This window comes from Pelophylax lessonae, assembly GCF_965119305.1.
Source record: "Pelophylax lessonae genome assembly, chromosome: 12".
Lineage (NCBI taxonomy): Eukaryota > Metazoa > Chordata > Amphibia > Anura > Ranidae > Pelophylax > Pelophylax lessonae.
This window is the reverse complement of record NC_138779.1, coordinates 21,712,593-21,723,723: the sequence shown is the minus strand read 5'-3', so window position 1 is coordinate 21,723,723 and position 11,131 is coordinate 21,712,593. Positions and strand designations below refer to the sequence as shown.

At 45.2% G+C, this 11,131-nt stretch overlaps 1 protein-coding gene across 2 annotated transcripts in view; it reads right to left on the bottom strand.

Annotated features, from left to right (window-relative positions):
- MMEL1 (membrane metalloendopeptidase like 1) overlaps nucleotides 1–11,131 on the bottom strand; it is a 324,059-nt gene that overhangs the window by 101,919 nt on the left and 211,009 nt on the right. For both annotated transcript variants that reach the window (XM_082273303.1, XM_082273302.1), the window contains exons 3-5: nucleotides 7,711–7,746; nucleotides 7,447–7,608; nucleotides 6,626–6,706 (exon numbers count right to left, since the gene is read on the bottom strand). In XM_082273303.1, coding sequence (XP_082129429.1) covers nucleotides 6,626–6,706; nucleotides 7,447–7,608; nucleotides 7,711–7,746 — 279 coding nt within the window. The remainder of the gene's footprint in view (nucleotides 1–6,625; nucleotides 6,707–7,446; nucleotides 7,609–7,710; nucleotides 7,747–11,131) is intronic.

Sequence of the window (11,131 nt, the reverse complement as noted above, 5' to 3'; positions counted from 1 at the left end):
GGTCTTGGCAATCTTCTTATAGCCTAGGCCATCTTTATGTAGAGCAACAATTCTTTTTTTCAGATCACCATAGAGTTCTTTGCCATGAGGTGCCATGTTGAACTTCCAGTGACCAGTATGACAGAGTGAGAGCGATAACACCAAATTTAACACACTGCTCCCCATTCACACCTGAGACCTTGTAACACTAACTATCCACATGACACCGGGGAGGGAAAATGGCTAATTGGGCCCAATTTGGACATTTTTACTTAGGGGTGTACTCACTTTTGTTGCCAGTGGTTTAGACATTAATAGCTGTGTGTTGAGTTATTTTGGGGGGACAGCAACTTTACACTGTTATACAAGCTGTACACTCACTACTTTACATTGCAGCAAAGTGTCATTTATTCAGTGTTGTCACATGAAAAGGTATAATTAAATATTTCCAACAAATGTGAGGGTGTACTTACTTTTGTGAGATACTGTATATACACACGCACACACTCTTAAAAATAAATGTAAAAAAACATTTTAAAATGTATTAAAACATGTAATTAGATCAGTGGACGGTGTCAGTAGGGCAGAGGTTGGTGTCAATAGGAATGGTGTCAATCAGTAGAGCAGTGGACATGTCAATAGGGCTGGAGGACCACCCCCCTCCTAGCACAAACACCCCCCAATAATCCCTACTAGCACAAATCCCCTCCCCCCCTCTACTATATCACCTCTTCTAGCACAAACCTCATCCCCCAAATCCCCTCTCCTAGCACAAATCCTCTTCTCCCACCTCCCTCGCTACACAAATTCCACTAAATCCCCACTTCTAGAATCCCCCCCCCCCTTCACATTTCCTATCCTACAACAATTATTTTCCCTGCTGACCCCCCCAAACTCCTCCTCCTAACACCAATCTCCTCCCCCATCAATCTCTTTGTGGTGCCCCCCCACCTCACATGTTACCACAGTGCCCAGGGCAGCCGTCCCTCCTTCCCACCCCTTGTCCTGGCCCTGCATTTAAGAATTGGTAAGCTGCAATATGTGAAATGTTTGTTTTTTTGGCTTTAACATGTAATTTTACACGTTTTATTCTTCATATCGTTTTTTGTTTTTTATTTATTTATTTTTTTTAATAGAAAAATCATTCATTCACTTAGAATCCTTCCAATTTCACAATTTTAATGAATCCAAGCCAAATCTAGTCGAATTGGGCCTATAAACCCCAAACTTAGGCCGGGACAAGGGGTGGGCAGGAGGGACGGCAGCCCTGGACGCAATGTTTTTTTGCAGGGATGGGGGGACCCTGGCCCTAACCGTAAGAGAAGGAGGGGGCGCAGTTTGGCATCTTTGCCCTGGGGAGCTGGATGGCCTTGTCCCGGCACTGCTTTTACAACTTGTTCCTATTCTATTTCCTCCCAATGACTGCCGGCCGCCAATGGTTGAACCTGTACAGAAGAGCTCCATTGTCTTCCTGTGTTACAGTCCAGTCTACAATGATGGAAAGCTGCCCAATTCTAATGTAGCCAACTGCCGCTGTGCTATAATGGTGAAGGAGATACGCACTGGATGGGGGACAAATCTGAACTTCAAACTGAGATAATGTTAGCAGACCAACCTGAGAGAGGGGGGGGGGGGGAGGAATCAGAGATATTGATCAGAGATATTGCGGGCAATGAGTATGGTAAACAGAAGAGTGAGCAGAGCAGGGAAAAAAAAACCCGCATACCAAAACATAATCTTATCGGAAAACAGAATTGCTGCAAGTTTGTTACTTGTGGTGCATTGTGGGAAAATTGTTTGTGGCATCCCATTAAAAAAAAAAAAAAGCACATAAATGTAAAAAATAAAGATATTAATTAGTCAATAACTTAGCAATGCTTTGTACCAGAAACAAGTGCAATTTTAACCACCTGCCGACCACCCGCCGCAGATATACTGCGACAGGCTGGCTCGGCTGCACGAACCGCCGTACCTGTACGGCGGATTGCAGGAGCGCTCCTATGGGCGCACACCCAACCCCATTAGGTAGCGGGCAAGCCAATCCACGGGGTCGGTGGCCACCATTGCCGCTGGGCACTCCCCATGGAGAGGGAACGAAGGTCTGCTGTTATCAACACAGCAGACCGTTGTTCTCTCTGGAACGAACACAGAGCACCTGTGATCCTTCTATTTAGGAACACAGATCTCTGTGATGATTCTACAAGTCCCTCCCCCATACAGTTAGAAAGCACCCCCTAGGCTCACCCTTAACCCAATGATCACCCCTAGGTTAACCCCTTCCCTGCCAGTGTCATTATTACAGTAACAGTGCATATTTTTAGCACTGATTACTGTAGTAATGTCACTGGTCCCCCCAAAAGTGTCAAAAATGACAGTTAGGGGTCCGATCTGTCCTCCGCAATGTCGCAGTCTTGCTAAAAACCGCTGATCGCCGCCATTACTAGTAAAAAATTAATAAAAAAAAATGACATAAACCTTTCCCGTAGTTTGTAGACGCAATAACTTTTGCGCAAATCAATCCAAATACGATTATTGGGATTTTTTTACCAAAAATATGTAGCAGAATAAAAATTGGCCAAAAATGATGAAAAATATGATTTTTAATTTTTTTTTTTGGGAATGTTATATAGCAGAACGTGAAAAATATTGTTTTTTTTTTTCAGAATTGTCGCTTTTTTTTTTTTATAGTTTTAAAAATAATAAAAAAAAAAAATCGCACAGGTGATCAAATACCACCAAAAGAAAGCTCTATTTGTGGGAAAAAAAGGACATCAATTTTATTTGGGTACAGCGTCGCACGACCGTGCAGTTGTCCGTTAACCACTTAAGCCCCGGCAGATTTTACCCCCTTCCTGACCAGGGGGTTTTTTGCGATTTTTTACTGCGTGACTTTAACGGACAATTGCGCGGTCGTGCGACGCTGTACCCAAATAAAATTTATGTCCTTTTTTTCCCCACAAACAGAGCTTTCTTTTGGTGGTATTTGATCACCTGTGTGATTTTTTGATCATGCGCTATAAACAAAAAAAGAGCATAAATTTTGCAAAAATAACAATATTTTTCACATTTTTCTTCTATGAAATTCCCCCTCAAAAAAATGTAAAAATCAAAATTTTTTAAAATTTTCAGCCAATTTGTTTTATGCTACATATGTTTGGTAGAAAAAAAAATCGCAAAAAGCGTATTTTGATTGGTTTGCGCAAAAATTATCGCGTTTATTAACAAAGGGAAAGATTTTTGTCATTTTTGGTGTTTTTTTTTAACGAGTAATGGCGGCGATCTGCGATTTTTTTTGCGCTACTGCGACATTGCGGTGGACAGATCGGACCCTTGACTGACATTTTTGACACTTTTGGGGGTACCAGTGACATTACTGCAGTAATCAGTGCTATATATATGCACTGTTACTGTAAAAATGACACTGGCAGAGAAGGGGTTAACTTTATTGGGGAGGGAGGGGTTAAGTGTGTCCTAGGGGCGTGTTTCTAACTGTGATGGGACATGTCTCCTATTGTAAAAACAGAGATCAACGGTTCTACGTAGTAGAACCATGTGATCTCCATTTTTACACAGGGGAGAATGACAGGCGGCTTGTTTACATAAGCCGCCCACCTTTCTCCCGCTCTACCGACGATCGTAGTGTGACCGGCGGACATCGGGTCAGCCGGTCACACGCCCGGACTCCTCTGTGAACGAGCCGAGGCTCAACACCCGGTGACAGGCGAGCGACGTAGACCTACGTCACTCTGCCTGGCCGGGGCTGACTGCCGCAGTAAATATACTGTGCGCAGTCGGCAACCGGTTAAAGTAACGCAGTGCCGAATCGCAAAAAATGGCCTGGTCATTAAGGGGGAAAATACTTCTGGTCCAGAAGTGGTTAAAGAGGGCCAATGATTATTTAGTGAGACTATATTGGTTTGGTTGAACTCCATGGATTTTCTGCTAGAGGGGGATCGTTCATTTAAAGTGGTTGTAAACCCTTCCATATACTCATTGAAGTGACTGGCCTCAGGTGATACACAGAGATTAAACAAATGCTCCTACATAAGCCCCTCTATTATATAGACCAGGGGTCTCCAAACTTTCTAAGGACAGGGCCAGTTTACTGTCCTTCAAGCTTTATTGGTGATCAGACTATGGCCAGAGGGAGTAGAAAATGCCCTGACATCAGTGGGCATAAACAATACCCCATCAATGGTTTTAATGTGAGGAAGAAGGCCCCCTTGTTGGTATCAGCGAGAAGAATAGTGCCATTGATGGTGTCAGCAGGAGGAATGGTGTCCCATCATTGGTGTTAGTTATCGGAATAGTGCCCCAAGGGCCAGATAAAGGCAAGCAAAGGGCCACATCCGGCCCACAAGCCGCAGTTTGGAGACCACTGGTATAGACCATATTTTATCGACATGTATAACATAGAAGAATCCCTTTAACAAACATTTAAGTCTCAGGGAACCCCTTTTAAAAACATTTCTACACCTCACTGTACATTACCATAAATAGTATGTTGTATAACAATATATAAAAAATAATAATTCTGGAATATCTGTACTTCTGTACTTTGCAGCAATGGCATAATGACATTAAATTAATAATAAGGAAAAAAGAAACTGACGTTGCGAATTGTAGTGTACCTTCACATGGTGATCAGTGGATCGATCAATACTTGCTTCCATTGATGGTCAGTGACAAAGTCAGAGGATAGGATCCCATTAGTTTGGCGATCAGTGGGAGAGGTGCCCCCCTCACACTGGCGGTCAATACAGAAGGACCTTATTATGTTGTTAGTCAGTGCAGAAGGACCGTCTAATATTGGTGGTCAGTGCAAAAGGCCCTTCTTATGTTGATGGTCAGTGGAGAAGGAACGCTTTGGTGATCAGTGCAGAAGGGCATTCGTATGTTGGTGGTCAGTAGAGAAGGAACCGTTTGGTGGTCAGTGCAGAAGGGCCTTCTTATGTTGATGGTCAGTGGAGAAGGAACGCTTTGGTGGTAAGTGCAGAAAATTCTTCTTATGTTAATGGTCTTGCTGGGGAAGGGATCCTTTGGTGGTCAGTGCAGAAGGACCTTCTTATGTTGATGGTCAATGGAGAAGGAACCCTTTGGTAGTCAGTGGAGAAGGACCGTCTTATGTTGGTGGTAAGTGGAGAAGGAACCCTTTGGTGATCAGTGCAGAAGGGCATTCTTATGTTGGTGATCAGTAGAGAAGGAACCGTTTGGTGATCAGTGCAGAAGGGCATTCTTATGTTGGTGATCAGTAGAGAAGGAACCGTTTAATGGTCAGTGCAGAAGGGCATTCTTATGTTGGTGGTCAGTAGAGAAGGAACTGTTTGGTGATCAGTGCAGAAGGGCATTCTTATGTTGGTGATCAGTAGAGAAGGAACCGTTTAATGGTCAGTGCAGAAGGGCATTCTTATGTTGGTGGTCAGTGGAGAAGGGACTTTTTGGTGGTAAGTGCAGAAAATTCTTCTTATGTTAATGGTCTTGCTGGGGAAGGGATCCTTTAGTGGTCAGTGCAGAAGGACCTTCTTATGTTGGTGGTCAGTGGAGAAGGAACCCTTTGATAGTCAGTGCAAAAGGCCCTTCTTATCTTAATGGTCAGTGAAGAAGGAACGCTTTGGTGATCAGTGCAGAAGGGCCTTCTTATGTTGGTGGTAAGTAGAGAAGGAACCATTTGGTGGTAAGTGCAGAAGGGCCTTCTTATGTTGGTGGTCAGTGGAGAAGGAACCCTTTGGTGATCAGTGCAGAAGGGCATTCTTATGTTGGTAGTCAGTGGAGAAGGAACCCTTTGGTGATCAGTGCAGAAGGGCATTCTTATGTTGGTGGTCAGTGGAGAAGGAACCCTTTGGTAGTCAGTGGAGAAGGACCTTCTTATGTTGGTGGTAAGTGGAGAAGGAACCCTTTGATGGTCAGTGCTTAAAGGCCTCCTTATGTTGGTGATCAGTGGAGAAGGGCCTTCTTATGTTGGTTGTCAGTGGAGAAGGAACCCTTTGGTAGTCAGTGAAGAAGGACCTTCTTATGTTGGTGGTCGGTGGAGAAGGAATCCTTTGGTGGTCAGTGCAGGAGGACCTTCTTATGTTGGGGGTAGATGGAGAAGCACCTTTTATTTTGGTGGACAGTGGGAAGTATGTCCTTCTTACAGATAGCTAAAAAGGCCATTGGTGTCAGTGGTTACTTATCTGAGAGGCAGAAATGTCTTGGTTCTTGAAGGAATCCATAGCAACTTTGAAGGAACCTTAGAGTTCCATGAAATCCTCGTTGAGAAAGGCTGGTATATACAAGGTATCAGTGGAGGAACTGAGGCATTAGGTTTATTACACTAAGCTGTAACTATCGTGGCTGTTATTTCCAGCTATAATGAACAATGAGAGCGCCGTTAAAAAAATAATCGTTATGGAAAATAATGTGACTGTTCTTTGTGAAACCCAATGAAGTTAGGATCCCCCCCCCAGAAAAAAACATAAGGGAACTGAGCAAAAGTACCGCTGTTATCTGCGCAAATCACATCATGTTTCATTGAAATTTTGATTGGTTGGTAGGAAAATGCCCAATTTTGTTCCATGCAACTCCAATCAGATCAGCCCTGTTACAGTAACAGGGCTGATTTGATTGGAGTTGAAGGGAACAAACTTGGGATGATGCACATACTTACTTTCATTCATACAGGATTTGTACAAGGTTTTGGCTTTTTTAAAGGCATCACGGTCATCCTGGTCTGGCATCTCCAATAAACCTAAACATATGAAAATAAAATGAAAACAAAAAATACAAGATTAGATGTATAAATATACATTTTTTTAAATCCTTAAAGAAGAAGTACAGCCAAAGCTCTTTTTGTTGCACTTATCCTGTGGATCACAGGAGTACAGCTCGTTCTACACTCCTGTGACCCATTTTCAGCAGACAGCGGGCTGAAGTCCACTGTCTGCTGACGTCACAGTGCCGAACCAGGCTCAGGCAAGATCGTGACAATGGAGTCAGGATCCGCCCACATGACTGAACCGGCACCCAGCTCAGTCTCTCAGCGAGCCGCTGAGAGCATGAGCTGGGTGCTTCGGTCCCCTCCACAGCCCAGCACTGGGGGTAGAGCAGAGAGGTGGTGACTAACAGTCAACGCTACTCGGAGAGCTGTGAGAATCGAGTGATCGGCGGTGTTAGATCGCTCGGTTCTCGGTGGGGGACAGATGCAGTATCCACCTAGGTACAGTATGTATAATTATTAAATAAAAAAAACTCCCATACTTCTCTTTTGACCAGTTCCGGGCCGCCCACCGCATATATACTGCGGCAGGACGGCCCGGGCTGCGCAAAATCCCGTACATGCCTGCCGCAGTATATGCCTGCCGCGGGCGGTCGGCAAGTGGTTATCCCTCTCCACTCTATCCAAACTGAAAAAAAAAAAAAGTTTACTTTAATTTTTTAGTAAGGTTTTAATTTTTGGGTCCCATTTCACATAGAATTGGAGAGTCTTACCTTTTAAAATAATCTCCATTTCATCTCGGAGAATATCGAATATGCTGTATCGAGAGCTGGTTTCTGGGATAACATGCTTGTTCAGCCAGCCGCCACAGGCGTACTGGTAGAAATCAGTGCAAGGTTCTATAGAGGGGTCCATGTTCTGGATAATTCTTGCAGCTAGGAAAGAAACAGCAATAAGTTAATATAAAGACATCTTAAAAATCATTAAAAAAAAAAAAAAAATTCATATGAAATATCTTATAAAACCTAAATACATACCTGCGGTTACACATCCAGTGGTCGTACATACAGTCTCTGAAAAAAATAAAAAAATAAATTGAAGGAGTTTTTCTTTTACCTGTGAAGTCTAAAAGGAATACTTTAGAGAAGAAATCTGCCCTAATACAGTGCCTTAAAAAAGTATTCATACCCCTTGAAAAATAAAAAAGAAAGACCTTTACCAGTGCCGCATCCTAAAGGTCCCTTCACACGGTGCGGTGCACCCGGTGGACTCTGTTTTGCTCAGCGGGGATCGATCCGCCGATCCCCGCTGAGCAGGCGGATGACAGCTCCGTCTCCGCTTACTTTACTGAGCTGTCAGATCCCCGCTCTCCTCTATGGGGGATCGGATGATAATGGACCGCCTGTCTGTTTTCATCCCATCCTTTCCGATCCGATCCTCCAGGCAGATGGAAAATAGGGTTTCCATCCGTCTGGTTTCACGGACAGGATCGGATCGGATAGCAGCGGGTGTCAGCGAAGATGTCACGGCTGTCATCCGCTGCTCCATAGAGATACATGGAGCGTCCGATCAGGTCCGCCTGAAAAACTGACAGATAGACCTGATCGGAAAGCCCGTGTGAAAATGGCCGTATAGAGTATATACCGTATATACTCGAGTATAAGCCGAGTTTTTCAGCATGTTTTTTCATGCTGAAAATGCACCCCTCGGCTTATACTCGAGTCACTGACTAGAGTGTCTTTTTAAAAATGGCGCCGCTCGGCGCCGACGTGTCACTGCGCATGTGCCGCATGCCCGGGAATAGCCGAACACCCGAGCATCGGCGGCGCATTTGCAGTGACGTATATGGCGGCGCCGGGTGGCGCGATTTTTAAATCGAAGACGGCGCCACACCGACAGGTAAGCGAGACGCCTCCGCAGCCCCTGCATTTCCTCATGCAGTGCTGCGGGCATGGTACAGGACATTCTCCTGTACCATGCCCACAGCACTGCATCTCCAGTGCCATGCCTGTACATACTGTGCCATGCCTGTAATTACTGTGACATGCCTATACCTACTGTGCCATCCCTATACCTACTGTGCCATGCCTGTACATACTGTGCCATGCCTATACCATCACCTGTGCTATGCCTATACCATCACCTGTGCCATGCCTATACAATGCCTGTACCATGACCTGTGCCATTCCTGTACCATGACCTGTGACATGCCTGTACCATGACCTGTGACATGCCTGTACCATCACCTGTGCCCTGACCTGTGCCATGCCCTTACCATGACCTGTGCAATACCTGTACTATGACCTGCGCAATCTCCTGTACCATGCCCACAGCCCCTGTTTTGTGTCTCGTGGTGGTCCAGTTGGGTTCAGTAGCTGCTGCATTTCCCACCCTAGGCTTATACTCGAGTCAATACGTTTTCCCAATTTTTTGTGCTAAAAGTAGGGGTCTCGGCTTATATTCGGGTCGGCTTATACTCGAGTATATACGGTACTAACAAAAATTGCAAGACACAGTCCTGCTATGATGGACTTTAGTGGCACTAACATGAGACAGACTTGATCTAATAATAAAAATGTATCTTTTATTAAACATACAAAATAAAAACAGCAATACACGCCCAAAGGGCAACTATTTAACATCTATTTGTAGCATCCTCCTAGGTAGGTGCTAGGTAAAAGCATCTATTGCTCCTTCTGCTTATCAGGGGAGCCTGATCTGCTAGGTTACCTGTCACATGTTTCCAGGTGTGATTCACTGGGTCTGAGGGAGTGTCCCCACTGTATTCAATGAGGGAGCTTGTTGGACAGTGGAGGAAACCCAGCCAGTGACACATTGGCTTTTGTGGGAGTCCCAGTGGGAGGGCATTATTGCAATGCATCCTGGGATTGCTCATAAAAGCTGAGGGCACATGTGACAGGGCGTCTTTGGCGGGAAGCAGAGTCCCAGGCGGAGGCTGACAGCTGTCTCTCCTCCTGCAGTAAGTGAGGAAGGTGGTCTTAAGCGGTCGGCCTAGTGAACCAGGTGCAGAAGATCCAGTGGAGCTGACAGTGGAGCGGCTGGCAGGGTCTCTTGGGAAAAACAGTGTCCGTAAGTACCAGGAGATTTGCCAAAGGGTCTGCCCAGGAAGGGGGACCACTCCAGTGAAGTCAGGGGATCAAGGGGTCAGCTCACACAGAGTGTCATCGTAAAAGGGGTGCCGTATAGAACCCTGAAGAATAGGGACAAAGGAGGTGCCAAGTAAAGCCCTGAAGAGCAATTCACAGAACCATACAGTTCATTAAATTCTTCTTCACAGCAGTGACAAGGTGAAGCAGCGGCCTTGCCGCACTCAGCCATACTTAGAAGTCCCAGCAATTGTGCATAGTTTAATCAGTTGGAGTATCCCACTCATCCCTTCTCCTATCCCAGTTCTCAAATAAAACCCGAAAAAACAAAACCCCTGGACTGTTTTCTGACTGAGCCAAACACTTTGCATATTCTTTATTGTCAAGTTGTTGCTATGGGTAACCCAGGGGAATCCACAACCAGCAGCTCCCATGGGAGTAGTGCTACATATTAACCACTTGTCGACCACCCACCGGAGATATACTGCGGCAGGCTGGCTTGGCTGCGTAAACCGCCGTACCTGTACAGCGGTTCGCAGGAGTGCTCCTGGGGGCGCACGCCCCCCCCCCATTAGGAAGCGGGGAAGCCGATCCATGGGGCTAGTGGCCGTGATTGCCGCTGGGCACCCGTGATCACTCCCTGTTGAGAGAGAACGTCGGTGTTGCAAACACAGCAGACCGTTGTTCTCTCTGGAATGAACACAGAGCTCCTGTGATCCTCCTATTTAGGATCACAGGTCTCTGTGTTGATTCCATAAATCCCTCCCCCATACAGTTAGAAAACACCCCCTAGGCATATACTTAACCCTTTGATCGCCTCTGGGTTAACCCCTTCCCTGCCAGTGTCATTATTACAGTAACAGTGCATATTTTTAGCACTGATTACTGTAGTAATGTCGCTGGTCCCCCCCAAAAAAAGTGTCAAAAATGTCAGTTAGGGGTCCGAACTGTCCGCCGCAATGTCGCAGTCCCCCTTTTCACATATTTATTTGTAAAAAATTTTGAAATACATTTATCATTTTCCTTCCACTTCACAACTATGTTCCACTTTGTGTCGGTCTTTTACATAAAATCCCAATAAAATAAATTTACGTTTTTGGTTGTAACATGACAAAATGTGGAAAATTTCAAGGGGTGTGAAAACTTTCTCAAGGCACTGTCTACAAATAGCAACTATAGTTCTTGAAGTTACAGTAGGGTCAGTCCCCTCCCACCTCCCAGGCCTCAATTGTGGTCCAGTGCTATAATGGAAAACCCGAAAACATGAATGCAATACATTACAATGCCTAAATGTGTTGCCATAGGTGAGCACAGCACATTGCATTGGGGTGTGCACCCCATAGCTCAAACA